At 37.6% G+C, this 16926-nt stretch overlaps 1 protein-coding gene across 11 annotated transcripts in view; it reads left to right on the forward strand.

Annotated features, from left to right (window-relative positions):
* Positions 1–16926, forward strand: part of MTA1 (metastasis associated 1) — a 298988-nt gene that overhangs the window by 185949 nt on the left and 96113 nt on the right. For 6 of the 11 annotated variants that reach the window (XR_010190411.1, XM_063947327.1, XM_063947329.1 and 3 more), the window contains 3 exons: positions 5958–6047; positions 6133–6288; positions 10538–10573. Coding sequence is in view for 10 of the 11 variants with exons in the window: in XM_063947327.1 (XP_063803397.1) it covers positions 5958–6047; positions 6133–6288; positions 10538–10573 (282 nt within the window). In the remaining variant the exon portion in view is untranslated. Of the gene's footprint in view, positions 1–5957; positions 6048–6132; positions 6289–6745; positions 10386–10537; positions 10574–16926 lie in introns of those variants that run through there. The other 5 variants (XM_063947328.1, XM_063947330.1, XM_063947335.1 and 2 more) reach the window with 3 other exon arrangements.

The raw sequence follows: 16926 nt of genomic DNA on the forward strand, positions 1-16926 counted from the left end.
GAGGGTGTTCACCAAGGTAATGGCAGAGATGATGTTTCTCCTCCGCAAACAAAGATTGAACATAATCCCGTACCTGGACGATCTGCTGATAAAAGCACCATCCAGGGAGCGGTTGTTGGACAACATTGCCCTCTCAATTCGAGTACTCCGGGATCACGGGTGGATTCTAAACCTACCAAAATCTCACCTGGAACCAACCACGGAGGCTTCCGTTCCTGGGGATGATACTGGATACGGAGGCACAGAAGGTATTCTTTCCATTGAAAAAGTCATTGGTAATCCAGTCGATGGTGTGGGATGCTCTAAAACCAACCCGGATATCAGTGCATCTATGCATTCACCTTCTGGGAAAGATGGTAGCTGCTTATGAGGCGCTGCAGTACTTAAGGTTGCACGCAAGGTCCTTCCAGCTGGATCTGTTGGACAAATGGTCCGGATCACATCTCCACATGCACCAGAGGATACGTGTCGCCGAGAGCCAGGATTTCTCTTCTGTGATGGCTTCAGTCTTCTCACCTGACAGAGGGCCGAAGGTTCAGGATTCAAAATTGGATTTTGCTAACCACAGACGCAAGCCTCAGAGGTTGGGGAGCAGACACCCAGGGGGAACACTTCCAAGGAAAATGGTTAAGTCAGGAAACCATTCTTCCAATCAATATTCTGGAACTAAAAGCAATATACAACACCCTTTTACAGGCATCACATCTTCTTCAAGATCAGGCCATCCAGGTTCAGTCGGGCAATGTGACGGCGGTAACGTTCATAAACCGACAGGGTGGAACAAAGAGCAGAGCTGCAATGTCAGAGGTAACCGGGATTCTCCTCTGGACAGAAAGACACGCTGTGGCGTTGTCTGCAGTCTTCATTCCGGGAGTAGAGAACTGGGAAGCAGACTTCCTCAGCAGACACGACCTCCACCCAGGAGAGTGGGGCCTTCACCCGGTAGTGTTCGGGTGCTTGACACATCGGTGGGGAATTCCACAGATCGACATGGCCTCTCGTCTCAACAAGAAGTTCAGGCGGTATTGTTCCAGGTCGAGAGACCCACAGGCAGTGGCGGTGGATGCTCTGGTGACTCCATGGGTCTATCAGATGGTGTATGTGTTTCCACCACTTCCATTGATCCCAAGAATTCTCAAAAGAATAAAAAGCGAAAAGGTTCAAGCAATTCTCATTGCTGCGGCTTGGCTGAGAAGAGCTTGGTACGCGGATCTACTGGAAATGGTCCTGGAGGATCCGTGGCCTCTACCTCTTCGAGAGGATCTTCTGCAACAGGGGCAGTTCATCTATCATGACTTACTGCTGCTACGTTTGATGGCATGGGAGTTGAGCGTCAAATTCTAGCCCGGAAAGGCATTCCAGACAGGGTAATTCCTACCTTGGTATAGATAAAAAATGTATACTACCTGCGCATAGAGATAATGTGACTATTGAGGTTGGCGAGCTGCTGGTATTTAGTAGGTGATCTCTCCTACTAGTTAACTTATCACAAATGTGTGTAACCCTGCGCTCAGCCCTTGACGGATGTTCTAAATAATGTCTGTTTTAACTTTAATCCTGTGCTATTGAAACCCCCTGTATATAAAAGTTCTGTGCTGTCTTAATGGTAACTATCGTGATGTTTGTCTACAGTGTAACCGCTCCAGTGAATGGGATACTTAGTTGCCAAAATGTAATTTACTAATAACGGGAGACACAGTGCTCCTAAGAAATGATATAAAAGATAATGACTGCTGTGTAAAAGTCCAGATTTCGGCCTTATCCGTTTTCTTCCAGAAACAGTTGGCTTGCCTCCCTGAGGTTCAGACATGTTCTGCACATCCTTTGTGCCTCCCACGGCACCTTGGGATCTCAATTTGAATGATTTGAGCCTTTACAGGAGTTTGACGTAAAGTTTCTTACGTGGAAGACCGTCACACTGTTGGCCTTGGCTTCTGCAAGACGTGTGTCGGAATTGGGGGCGTTGTCTCATAAGAGCCCCTATTTTGATTTTTCATGAAGATAGAGCCAAAGGTGGTGTCTGTGTTTCATATCAACCAACCTATTGTGGTTTCTGTGGTTACCGACACCTCTACTACTTTAAAGTCCCTGGATGTTGTGAGGGGTTTGAAAATCTATGTGAAGCGGACAGCGCGTCACAGAAATTTGGACTCTCTGTTTGTGCTCTATGATCCCAATAAAATTGGGTGTCCTGCTTCAAAGCAGTCTATTGCTTGCTGGATCAGGCTTACTATCCAGCATGCTTACTCTACGGCAGGTTTGCCGGCTCCTAATTCTGTACAGGCCCACTCTACTAGGTCAATGAGTTCTTCCTGGGCGGCTGCCCGGGGTGTCTTGGCTTTACAGCTGTGCCGAGCGGCTACTTGGTCAGGTTCGAACACGTTTGCCAAGTTCTGCAAGTTCGATACTTTGGCCTCTGAGGACCTTTGGTTTGGTCAATTAGTTCTGCAGGAACCTCCTCACTCTCCCACCCGGTTTGGGAGATTTGGTACATCCCCATAGTACTAAATGGACCGCAGTATCCTCTAGGACGTAAGAGAAAATAGGATTTTAATTACCTACCGGTAATTCCTTTTCTCATAGTCCGTAGAGGATACTGGGCGCCTGCCCAGTGCTTCGTGTGTTCCTGCACTGTTACTTGGTTTATTATTATTTTTGGTTCAGCTGTTGCTGTCCCTCATAAAGTTTGGTTAGCATGGCTTTCCTTTTGTTTGTGTTTGCTGGTTCGAATCTCACCACTCTCGTTTAAATCCTTCTCTCAAGGTATATCCGTCTCCCCGGGCACAGTTTCTAGACTGAGTCTGGTAGGAGGGGCATAGAGGGAGGAGCCAGCGCACACTATTGATTTCTTAAAGTGCCCAAGGCTCCTAGTGGACCCGTCTATACCCCATGGTACTAAATGAACCCCAGTATCCTCTACTGACTACGAGAAAAGGATTTACTGGTAGGTAATTAAAATCCTATTTTTTATATTGTACTTTTTATTAAATGGAGACTATGGTCATGAAAACAGTATTTCTTAAACGTCAAGTTAGTTATTAACTTATCACAGTTCCCCAGAATCTGCCATTACAGATGACCTTAATTGCACCTCAGTCACTCTTATTTAAACATCTATATTGAAGCATGGATATCCTTAAAACCTGGACTGTAATTGCGGAGTTTGGAAAACTATGGCTTATCAAGAGCCATCCCTCTCCCTTTTTAAAAAAAATATGAATATCATGTGTGGATATGTCTGATTTTTCCACTTGCTACTTGTACTTTATTGATTTGCCTAAATCTTTTAGTTAGGAAAGAGATCCAGAGCGTTACTACCTGAGGGAATTTGTCCTGCGATCTTACAAGAAGTGCTTGTTCAAGTTTCCCCCAAAAATGAAAATAACAATATAAGCACAAATTTAGTTTCACAATAACTGGGGATTCCATGAGGTGACAAAGGAATTGTGTGGTGTACTTCACAGGTATCGGTAGGATATGTATTTGATATTTAGGGGGGTAGTTCTAAACGTTTGAAGAGAGTTAAAATTGAGAGGGATAAGTACCAGCCAATAAGCTTCTACCTCACATGTTACAGGCTGTGTTTTGAAAAATGACAGAAGCTGATTAGTTGCTACTTTGGGGTCTATTTACTAAGCCTTGGGTGGAGATAAAGTACCAACCAATCAGCTCCTAACTGCTGTGCCACAGGCTGGGTTTGAAAAATGACAGTTAGAAGCTGATTGTCTGGTACTTTATCTCCAGCCACTTTATATCCATCCAAGGTTTAGTAAATAGACCATTATCTCTGAATATCTCTGAAGTATAGTTTAATGACTGTCAAATAGATAATTGGACACCTTTAAGAATAATTCATTAATATGGAGGTAGGGCAGTGTAAGTGGGCTATGCACAGTTTATTTTGCTACCTGCATTGTAGTGGCATATTATAAAAAATAAAAAGAGTCTGTGTTTGATGAAAACAGAATTTGAGATGGAACTGGCCAATTATATTTTTATGAAGGTAAATTTGTTATCAAAACATTTAGTCATTTAATGGTTATTTACTATTCTTTACAATAAACTATACAATATAATGATGCTAACTTTCCCTGATGATGTGCAGTGAGCTGTTCAGTGGGCCTCATTTGTATATAAAATTAATTATTGTGTAGATCAAACACTGTCATTTGTTTGACTTTTAAGTGACGATCCATTTGATTCAATTCTGTATCTTACAATACGTGACTTCTTCCTCCATGAACGTGTGTTGTCATATTTAGAGCTTTGTCATATTGTACAGCCATTTCCTGAGCCATACCTCTAAAACTGGACATCTAGGGTAGTACTAGGTGATGTGTGATGATACACTCCTTTAACTGAAACTCTGTTCTATATTGATAAATTAGATTTTTGATTTTTGTAGTTCATAATGTACCTGGTTTTTGTTTTTATTGTGAATAAAAGCCCACTTATTATGTTATATCTTACATACACTAAACTGAAAATGTTCAACCTGAATCCGTTCATCCAGCAGCCTGTATGGGACCAACTAGGGTGTCACCCAACTCTTGAACACACAACAATAAATCCTCTCCGAGGTGCTTAAACTTAAAAGATATATCATAATGTAAACCAATTCATAGAAAATTAAGTCCCGATAAAACCATAATGTACAAATGATCTCCTTTCTTTTTTTCTGAAAAGAGGGATTACACTTCTTCCTATATTGGTTGATGTGTCAGTAATTTTTAAAGGACTACATCACCATAAAAAAGAAACATCTAGTATGGTCACCCACTGGGAGACGGTGCTTCACTATACTTTTTTTTTAATGGTGAAGTTGTCCTTCAAAAATTACTGAGGACCATCAACCAGAAGGAGGGTCATACAAAGAATATAAGGCTAAAGATATTTTAAGGAGTCCATTTTCATATGAAATCGAGATCCGGGGGATCCTGTTCCTACAATCTTCTAACTAATCCTGGGGAGCACCATGAGTAGATGTTAATTCTGGAGAAATAAACACTTGTTTTATTTGTATAATTTATTGGTTATTAATATAATATTGTATATGTATATATATATATATATATATATATATATATATATATGTGTGTGTGTGTGTGTGTGTATATATATATATATATATATATATATATATATATACACACATACATACATACATACATACATACGCGTGCCCACGCGCTACTCAGTCAGGTGGGTATCCTCCCTTTTCTTATACCTTCATATAAAATCTAGCAAGTACACTACTAGGAGTTGGAATCCCCCAGAAACCGGATCCTTTATCCATTGATTGTGCATCTTTGGGAAAAGGAGAATGACCGCAAGTGCACCATTTTAGTGTTGATTTGATCCTCGCTGGATGTCTGTTTTCTATCGTGAACCTACTACTATGATTTTTGTTTTACATGGTTATTTCATCATCCATATCCTAAAGACACATTAAACAGCAGAGAAAGAAGTGTAAGCCCTCTTTTTGGAAAGAAGAAAGGAAATCTGTTATCTTGTCATTAGGACATTATGGTTTTATAGGGACTTATTTTTTCTTATGTACTGATTTACATTTTGATATAACTTCTTAGTTTAAGTGCCTTGGAAATGATTCACCATTTTGTTGTGTGAACAGAAAACAATGTAAAGCCACAACCCATACCATTTCTTGCTATGTTTTCATATATTCTTCCACCAGAATGAGTAGAGTACAGGAGTGCGTTTACATGTGACTCTCATTTAATCTGGTTTGCCTAATGTAGAGGTGGGATTTTCCTAATGGGAGTGTCATTGTTTTCTAGGTATTATGCGGGTATTAATCACTAGAAATGGATATTAAATGGGGTTGTATGGATTGAAGCTTCACAGTATGCACAAAACCATGCTATTTGTGGCTGCCACAGTGCTTCCTAAACTGATGTTTGTAAGAAGAAAAAAATTATATTATTCTGTTTGTGCAGGTACAACAAGACTTCCTGAAGCTTCAAAAACGCCACTGATTTTAAAACAGATTGTCCGAAAACCATTAGAACAAGTTTTGCGATATATAGGTACATATGGAATGCCTTGCCACTGTCCTTGTATTTATGTCCGAGGCTCTTGATAAACTAGTAATGCAGTCTTTTAATTTCACAGAGGCGCATCCCTGCACTCCAAAGCTAGAACCAATCAAAAACATTTCCACAAGCATCAGCAATTCCCTGACCCCAGTGAAGTCTTCTCCAGTCATCAACAATGGGTCGCCAACAATCCTGGGCAAACGCAGCTACGAACAGCATAATGGTATGGATGGTATGTGTCTTTCTGTACTAGTTATTTCAGTTGTGTCTCTTCAAGATTGAGTTATTCATTTTTTACTTCATTAGATTATTTTCAAATGGAATTTTTTTTTCTAGAAACAAGAAAAATTTTCTTTTTAAATCTACAGTTTCAGTTGTACATTAGAATTGATTTAGAATGTGCCCATATATTTGTCTTTGATACAGAGTGTTCTTTGTCTCCAAACATATTCTGGCTTGATACCTACAGCCTAGAGTATTTTGCTTATGTTTGGGCTGCTGTAACATTCTGTCTTAAATTACTACCATATTTCTCTAGTTTAAAAGAAATTCATAGCACTACAAAAAAAAATAACGCAGTCTTGATTTGTACTTTCAATGCACATAGCTTGTGTAACTATCTTTTGACTTTTTTTTTTTTTTGTAAAAAAATGCATGTTTTGGGTTTATAACTTCAAACTGTGTTGCAGACTATTTTAGAGACAGATCAGCAAGCAAAGACGTTCGGCTTAACCCAGTGGATGGAAAACGAAGGCTGCCCTTCCTTGCATGTAGAAGGGAGAAAATAATGAAGCAAATTAAACAGGACGGGGAGAGAAAATGGAGCACCTTTTAATTTGGACTGAAGCTGTGAGGAGTACCCAAAACCTATGGTTTTTCGATGGGTGTTAACTTTTCTCTCCCCTTTCAACATTTTTTTTTAATTATAATATATATCTTGAGCAGTCTTTTTTTTCTTGTAAAATATTCTTCTATAAACTGGAACTTTTGATAATTATGGCTGTCTGGATCTAACTATCCGCAAAATCCTTAAGTTGCAATCATTTCAGTTTCTCATGGAGCTTTTGTTATGCACAAAAACAGCAGATCCAGTGACTTTCCAATCAGATGCAAACCTTTTTGTTTCTATAAGACCCACACAGTCCATGGATAACTCTTTTGTAGACCGTTAATGTGGCCAGTGATCATATATCTATAAACATTGATCAGAGCCATACTGAGTCAACTACTTTGTCATACTGAGAAAAAAGAAAAACAACTATGAAGTGCACCTAGAATTATTTGCTTCATATTTTTCTATGTCCTGTTTTGTTCATACTTTATATTATTTTAAATGTTTTTTGTTATTTCAAGTTTAATTACCTGTTTTAATTTCCCCTTTGGTGCCAAGATTCCTTCCTTTATTGTCTACATAGCCTTTATCTACACCTGCTCACTGAGTGACTTCAGTCCACAAAAGTTTACTGCCTCCGATTTACTTGCTGGCCAGGCCCATTACATTTTCTGTATATAGAAATGTCTATTCTGCAAAACACACATTCATGTGTACTTGAATAATGTACGATAAGTTATTTCCGTTATCTTGAGTTAACGTAATGAAAAAGAAAAAAAATATTTGTTTTTCTTTTTTAGTTTGTTAAAAGTAATATACAGTATTGCCTATATTGTAGTTCTAGTTTAGCTTTCATTTAAAGGAGAGAGGCAGCCAAACACATTTCATTGGTAAATCAATAGCTCCCAGTATCAGAAGAGCAAAATCCACTTCCCGGAAGCCTTGCTGTTGAAAAGAAACCCAGCTCTCTGAATATATTTAATGAGAGGCTGAAAGACAATTAGGGTTTGCTTATGAGTCTGGGGGTTAGGTGAATGGCGTGTCCTGGGTTCTGATACTTGGGGAAGAATTATTTACTATTTTTATAGTGTTTTTTAGACTTCGTTTTTTAAGGGGTCATGCCATGCCAGTGAGTTTCTGAAGAAAATTAGGCAATGAAATTGTTTAAACAAATGTATTATGTAAAACACTTTTTTCCAAGGTAAAATATGTTTTGAATCAGCTATGTTTTTGTTGTGGTGGTTTTTTTATTTTATTTATTTTTTCGATTTATTTATTTGATGGCATATCCCTCACTTTTCTGTTTTTAGAAAAGCTGTGTGTGGGGGAAGAGGGGAGTGGTAAACAATGACGCAAGATGTTCTTGTCAGGCAAAACACTATTTCTCTGCTCATTAAATACAGTTCAGAAGTTTTCAATAACTTAAATTATTGGATTTATTTTTATATGAATTTGTCTGTTACCGGATTTTTTTTATTTTATTTTCACCAATACAGGAAAATCATTTGTAAACAAAAATATAATAATCTAGATGTATATAAATTTAATGAGATTATTTCTAAAGAAAATCAGGAACATATACTGCAATGGCCTATTTAGTAGTTTCTTCTGATAGTGCCTGAAGTTCTGCACTCCACTCACATTTATTTTCAAAATTGTAGTTGAGAACATGCACTTCATTGTGGCATAGGAAGCATTTCAGTTTCTTTCTTTTTGTGTGTGGAAAATTGATTCATTACTGTTGACTATGATGGGTTCATCAGTACTATGAAGTGTTTACAAATAATAATTTAATGAGTCAAATAAAAAACAATTTTTCAACCATTTATTGGTGACTGCTGTGAAGTATTAATAGTATGAACATGAAATTGCTCTAGATGATGTGCTTTGAAAGATTCCATATTGCTATAACATGTGCTGTGTGATACAAAAGTATTTTCTACGAGGTCCGTAATAAAGGATTGTGTAAATAGTGATTTATTTCATATTTAAAATTCCAATAAAAAGGGAACAAAAATGCAATTACTCTACATCATCCAAAAAGACTTTTACGATTTGAAATACTGTTATTTAATTAACATAATAATTTTTTATTTATTTTTTGTTTAGCTTGTAAATTCATTTAGTAGAGTGGGTAAGGATACAGAAAATGTAATGAAAGGAGCTGTGGAGAGATTTGGTGATAAAAAGTGGAGTAATGGTTGGAACTGGACCAGAAAATAATGATGGGAATGCTTTTTAAATCTAAAAGCTATATTTGAAAGGAATTGAGATTATGTAAGATGAAAACAAAGGGTGAAAACAAATTATACATGCCTTAAAAAAAAAAAAAAAAAATATTAGTTTGCATTAATGATGACCTTTTCAGGTATTCTTATATATAATTAATTCAGTTTTGGCATATGCTCAGATACACCACACAGTATCCTTATTTGTAGTTTCTGCAACCAAAGCACGTTTAATATATCTGACCCTCCTTTAACAACATACTTATTGCTGTATAGATTGTTTTGCACTTTTAATTGAAACTGAGAGTCTTAATTCACACACAAAATATCAAAGCTTAAGAGATGTGGAACGGGTGTCTATACTATATAACATAATTATACAGCATTGTTGTCGTTTCATATTTGGAATTATTCCACAAAAATGTGAAATAACTGCTATAAAATTTCATTTTCAGTATTAAGGGCGTTTCCAGTGTGTTGTCTAAAAGTTTCTATACGCTAAATAAAGCACAGTTATATCTAGATTTATAAATGTGATTTATTAATTTCCACGCCCTTTTTTTTTTTTTTTTTTTTATAAGCGTAACGCACTTTTTATAGAGGTGCTGTGATGCAATGGATTGGCCCCTTATCATTAAAAGATCGCATCCCACTTGAGTTCCGATGCAGCTAACTCAGTGGGTGTGTAGGCAAGCCTCACACCCTGTCCAGTCTAGTTTAGCCTAGAATGCTATTTGATATTTCATCCACATAACCCTTAATCTAATACATTAGTGCTCATGAGAGACGGTCAAAAACTTCCTTCGGTCAATTGGTCTCTCCATGTAAAGCCAACTGGCTATCTCACAATTTTGCTTACAATGCACAAGACTACAATATACTTTGGGTGCCTAATAAAGTAAACCAGTTATTCCTTATCTTAATTTATTTGCACCAGATTTGAAATGCTTCGCAAAAGATTGATGGCGTAGGGCAGACCTATCCATATACTAAGCTTTAAGTAATGTATATTTTTTGTTTTTGCAGTGTATATTAATAAAACTTTACAAATTTTTAATATTTTAGGTTTTGAGTCTGCTTTATTTAAGGTTTGGTTTTTGTTTTTTTTTGGATAGTGTGGAGTAATTGCTTGCTTTTTCCTTTCCATACATATTTTGTTACTTTATGTAGACTTAAAGGGAAGTTTGGACAATTTACTAGGACAATTTTTGTTTTGGTTTGTTAATAAACACATTGTTTTAGGTGTATTTATGTTTGTCAATATTCCAAGTGCGCATGTTATATCGCTTCTGTGTTTTGTTTTGTTTTTGTTTGTTTTTGCTTTAATATTTATTAAACTTAATATGAAGTTAACAATTGGTTTGTTGATGTAGTATTTTCTTGTTTTTCTTTTCTCTTCTGATTTATCTCTGCTTGGACAGGCAACATGAAGAAGCGCCTGCTGATGCCTAGCAGGGGTAAGGATTTTAATGTGTCATTTGAAAAGAACTGTGCTGTTTTGTGGAGCTTTTGACCATGCTTTTTTTTTTACTGAGTGTCAGTTAGTGTTTCAGTGTCTTCGTACTCTTTCCCCCCCCCCCTTGATTTATAAGGACAATACGTTTTAAGTCATATCACATACATGCATATGTCATACTAGTTGGTCATGTTTTTAGGGTTGCATAGTCCTAGGCCAGGATTTATCAGAGAGTGGTTCTGCAAACTGCGGATTTTCATTTAGCTTGCAGAAGGCAATACTCCACATCAAACCGCGTGAGTCAGTCCTATTATGGTCAACTTGCAGTATCCGTTTTGAAATCTTGGGACAAACGAATAATTTTACCAGCCAAATTGCATTTTGAAAAGTAATATTGTGCATCTAGGTAACATAAGTGAAATTGATCTGAACCCAGAGACCAACTTCTTAGTAATTAATAATATAAAACAAGAGATGGGTGTGGAAAACAAACTGTGCTCCCGGTATAAAGGGCTTTTGAAGAAGAATCCGCTTCTTATATATGAAGCTATTGGCTACCACTTCACCTATGTTGGGAGTGTTCCCCTTTCCTGTAATGTCATAGCCTAGCTCCATAATCCAAGTGCCATGGTAAGTGGTGGCAGTGATAGGTACGCCACTTTTAGGGCACCAGAGTTCTGACTGACTCTCTCAGACTAAATGGCCATTATACATCAAGTGGAAAATCCAATTTTTAAACAGAAACAATTGTAAACTTTAATTTTATTAAAAATAAAAAATAAAAATCTTCTTTGTTATTTTACTGACATCACCCTGAAAGGACAACTCTTCTGTTTTGGTACATCATAGTCTATAAGGGGTTGACAAAAATTACATAGTAATAATTCGTATATTTTTATTGCCCACTATTAAATATCTGTGACCTAGATCAGGGGTGGCCAGACTTTTGGAGTTGGCGATCTACTTTGAAAGCTGAACAGCTTTCGCGATCTACTGTACCTAGGTGGGACAATAGCACGCAACACAGATGTGTGCTCAAAAAGGGGGTGTAGCATAACAAAAGGGGAGTGTGACCTCCTCGCTGCACAGGGTTTAGGGACTATCTCACCTGAAATCAAAAATTGGCCCCTCACAGGTTTAAACCTCAAACACATAGGCCCTCTCACAGAAGTAAAAACACATTGACCCCCACACAGGCGTAAAAAAGTGGCCCCTACACAGTAGTAAAAACACATTAGCCCCCACACAGTAGTAAGAATACATTGCTCCATACATGTAAGAAAAAAAAATTGTGTCCCCCCCACAAACAAAAATATATATATATCAAATTGTCTCAGCCCCCGCTCCTCCTCCCTCCCCTTTCCCCATATATCACTTCAATAACAAATACCACCTAGCGAGCAGGCAGCCAGGTAGAACAGCAGCTCCTAATGACAGCACGCCACGATAGGCAGTCAATGGAAGAGAAACAGGCGGTGGGCTCCTCACAGCACGCGGGTGACATCATTACGTCAACGGTCCGCTGCTCTAATGGGAGACGGTTACGTTTAGTTAAGTTGGTCGCGATCTACTGGCAGATGCTCTGTGGGCTACCGGTAGATCGCGATCTACCTTTTGGCCACCCCTGACCTAGAGTAATCTGCAGTGTTAGCCAATCTGCAGTTTCCTTACATCACAACCAATTACATTGCATTAAGTGTGGAAATTACTTTTGTTTGGTTGAAATAGCCCAGGTTACTTGCAGTCCTATTCAGTGGTTGGTGCTCTAAATTTTTGGCTGTGTTGCTTTTTATTGGATTTTTTTTTTTTTTGCCGTAATTTATTTATTATTGTATCAATTGTACTAATCAGAAAATAGAAGTTTTAATTCCATTGGGATTATAGCAGACTTTATTTTTTTAAATAAAATGTTAGCAAGTAATCTGGGAGAACAGTTTATTCAATTTAAATTATCTGTGGCTGGATCTGCTATGACTGGAACCTGAAGTCAACACTGCCAAATTATTTTAAATTATTTTTTATAGGTAACGTGGCCTAAGAGGTTTCATTAAATTGGGTTAGTCTTAAGTTTAAATATTTTCTGCTTGGCTTTTTGACATACCAACCACATATTTTGGGACTTTCAGACCGCATCCAGCGTATGGCGAAAATAACCCCACACTTTCATAAATCCTGGCCCTGGTTATATTATTTTCTTTCATAATAGAATATTTGTAATGCTTTCCCAATAAACTTATCCTAGAAAAGTGTATATACTTATATACTCCTGTTTAGTCCATTTTTAGTATGATTAATGTATAGTATGTGTTGTGTTTTTTTTTGTTTTTGTTTTTTTCTAACAAATGGCATTAAGAGATACTGCTTTTATCTTTAAAGCAAGAGTTTATGGTAGCAACTATGAAGGAAAGAAACATCCAATAAATATTCTCTATGGTGTAACATATTCCCCTTCAAAATCTCTTGTTGATCAGTTCAACCATTAAAGCAAATCTGGACCTGTATTTGACACTGAGCAAGTAACGTTATCATACTGTGCTATCTGGATATCAATGTTTCTATTTTAATGACAATGCTTTGCTAAGTAGTTCAAGTAAAAAATGTGGTTGTAAACAAGTGAGGTCTACACTTCCCCATTAGAAAGGCTTCTGATGGAAAAGTGTGTTAAATTAGCCAAAGTCACGGTCTTGATAGTTTTGAAGAATTGCAGGAATGTAATATGTATGGAAATTCCAGAGTGAACGGAGCCATTGTAACATGCCAATACAGTTCACCTTGTGCTAGAACATTTTAAGTGCTAGTTGCAAGTAGGTTTTAAAATGTTAGTGCAGTTTCCCAAGTCCATCCCTCCAATATGAGCTGTTGTGGGGTTCATGAGGATTGGATACGGGGAAATACAGATTTGGTGAGTTGGGAAGTGATTTGATGTCCCATCTTCTCTTCATCATGGTTTGCAAATCAAGACTGAAAGATACTGTGGTTACGATACTGGTTGAGTATCCCACATCCAAAATACTTGGGACCAGAAGTATTTTGGATATCGGATGTTTCCGTATTTTGGAATAATTGCATGCCAGAATGAGATATCATGGCGATGGGACCTAAGTCTAAGCACAGAATGCATTTATGTTTCATATACACCTTATACACACAGCCTGATGGTCATTTTAGCCAATATTTTTTATAACTTTGTGCATTAAAAAAAGTGTGTACATTCACACAATTCATTTATGTTTCATATACACCTTATACACACAGCCTGAAGGTCATTTAATACAATATTTTTAATCATTTTGTGTATTAAACAAAGTGTGTGTACATTGAGCCATCAGAAAACAAAAGATTCACTATCTCAGTCTCACTCAAAATATTCTGTATTTCAGAATATTTGGATATGGGATACTCAACCTGTACTTTCTACTGCAGACTTATGGTTTGTCGCACATACACAGTATTTATGGCATATGTCAGCCATGACCGGCTCACTGCTATGACCAGACTGTTTCGGGAAACCGAGGAGTAGAAGATTAGCTTTTAAGATACATTGGTACTCTAGTTTTCTCCCAGGATCATTTTGCATATATAAATCCTAGTATACATAGGTGTATTTCAATTCAGGTACCTTTTCATATATTTAAAGGAAAAAGAGAGGAGAATGACCAAAAGACGGTCATCTACCAAAGAAAGCTTACTTTGTGGCGCACTCTTTTATTTATATCAAATATGTAATGATTATAAAATTAAAACTTAACATTTATTAGACATTTTTATAATAATATGATCAAAGTCAGACATAAGCAACATAGATCGGTCAATGTTGACCTACAGTGATCCCAAAATTTTTTTTTCACTGTATGCAAATATGTATAAAAAATGTGTATAAGCGGTCAGAGTTCACTGATATACATATAAATATCAAATGAGAATTTATTTTTGAACATAACCACACTTATACCATAATAATGAATATATGTAGAACAAAAGTGAAAATGAGGTTTTAAACAATTTATATCGGGTTTTTAAGCACTTCAAGAGATCCCTCCAAATAAGTCATTGGATCTCTATTTGATTACCCGATTAGCGGCACTTGCTACCTCAGCTGAAGCACTTCCCTTTGATTAATATAAACGGGAAACAATGTCCTCTAAAAAAGGCAGGAGTAGTGGGTATTAATCAAATCACAATAAGTGATAATTGCCAACACCCTTTAGAGCCTAAGAGTGTTAATCAGATCACTGGTTACAATGTAGCACCTCAGATATGAATCGTAGATGTAACCACACCATAGTCATCATCCCTAAAATGTATAAACATTTATCAGTATGAATACTGTGTCCTTCTCTCCCGATACCTTAGCCTGTATGTACTCTATCCTTGATAAAGTCAGGCTATATAAGTACAATGTATTCTATACAAAACCCAAATTAGTGATCCACATGATAAAAATTCTGATGACATGAACTTAAATCTGGACACTCATTATAGATCCATGAATATATGCATATCATAATCATCATCCTATATATTGGTCAGGCCGATGAATAACATTATTGCAATAAATCATGACCCCCTGAATGGATTCCTGAAATACTGTATATTAGTGTCTATGACACAGTTAACAATAATATACAAGCATGTATCACGATGATAAGTGATTAGTAATGGAGACAGAAGGCTAGTATACATAGGTATCACTGTGAGAAGGTAAAGATGTCCCAGCAACTATAGGTCAGTTCCCCTTTCTGCTGTCGTCCCATGTGCAAGTTTGCAGTGAATGGGAACAATGAGAGTTTGGGTAACACCTGTTGCCGGGACAGAAGGAAGAAGTGCGAGTTGCTTCTGCTGTCCCCAAGCCGGATTCCCCCTCCTCTGTTGTGTCGCCACAGTGCAGAGGCAGCAGGAGACCTTTTGTGGATGAGAGAGCCGCTCTGAATTGCATGAAGAGCGGGTGTGTATCACCATTGATATGTGCACGCTGAGTGCTAAGAACCGCTCACGTGACCAGACGCCAGGTCGGGTTTGAGGATTCCACACTCCCGGAAACTGTGTACGTCTGGTATGCCGATGACGTACGTTTCACCGATGTGAACAAGCCTGTAGTGAAACGTACATCATCGGCATACCAGACGTACACAGTTTCCGGGAGTGTGGAATCCTCAAACCCGACCCGGCGTCTGGTCACGTGAGCGGTTCTTAGCACTCAGCGTGCACATATCAATGGTGATACACACCCGCTCTTCATGCAATTCAGAGCGGCTCTCTCATCCACAAAAGGTCTCCTGCTGCCTCTGCACTGTGGCGACACAACAGAGGAGGGGGAATCCGGCTTGGGGACAGCAGAAGCAACTCGCACTTCTTCCTTCTGTCCCGGCAACAGGTGTTACCCAAACTCTCATCGTTCCCATTCACTGCAAAATTGCACATGGGACGACAGCAGAAAGGGGAACTGACCTATAGTTGCTGGGACATCTTTACCTTCTCACAGTGATACCTATGTATACTAGCCTTCTGTCTCCATTACTAATCACTCATCATCGTGATACATGCTTGTATATTATTGTTAACTGTGTCATAGACACTAATATACAGTATTTCAGGAATCCATTCAGGGGGTCATGATTTATTGCAATAATGTTATTCATCGGCCTGACCAATATATAGGATGATGATTATGATATGCATATATTCATGGATCTATAATGAGTGTCCAGATTTAAGTTCATGTCATCAGAATTTATATCATGTGGATCACTAATTTGGGTTTTGTATAGAATACATTGTACTTATATAGCCTGACTTTATCAAGGATAGAGTACATACAGGCTAAGGTATCGGGAGAGAAGGACACAGTATTCATACTGATAAATGTTTATACATTTTAGGGATGATGACTATGGTGTGGTTACATCTACGATTCATATCTGAGGTGCTACATTGTAACCAGTGATCTGATTAACACTCTAAGGCTCTAAAGGGTGTTGGCAATTATCACTTATTGTGATTTGATTAATACCCACTACTCCTGCCTTTTTTAGAGGACATTGTTTCCCGTTTATATTAATCAAAGGGAAGTGCTTCAGCTGAGGTAGCAAGTGCCGCTAATCGGGTAATCAAATAGAGATCCAATGACTTATTTGGAGGGATCTCTTGAAGTGCTTAAAAACCCGATATAAATTGTTTAAAACCTCATTTTCACTTTTGTTCTACATATATTCATTATTATGGTATAAGTGTGGTTATGTTCAAAAAGAAATTCTCATTTGATATTTATATGTATATCAGTGAACTCTGACCGCTTATACACATTTTTTATACATATTTGCATACAGTGAAAAAAAAATTTTGGGATCACTGTAG

This window comes from Pseudophryne corroboree, chromosome 12, assembly GCF_028390025.1.
Source record: "Pseudophryne corroboree isolate aPseCor3 chromosome 12, aPseCor3.hap2, whole genome shotgun sequence".
NCBI classification, from domain to species: domain Eukaryota; kingdom Metazoa; phylum Chordata; class Amphibia; order Anura; family Myobatrachidae; genus Pseudophryne; species Pseudophryne corroboree.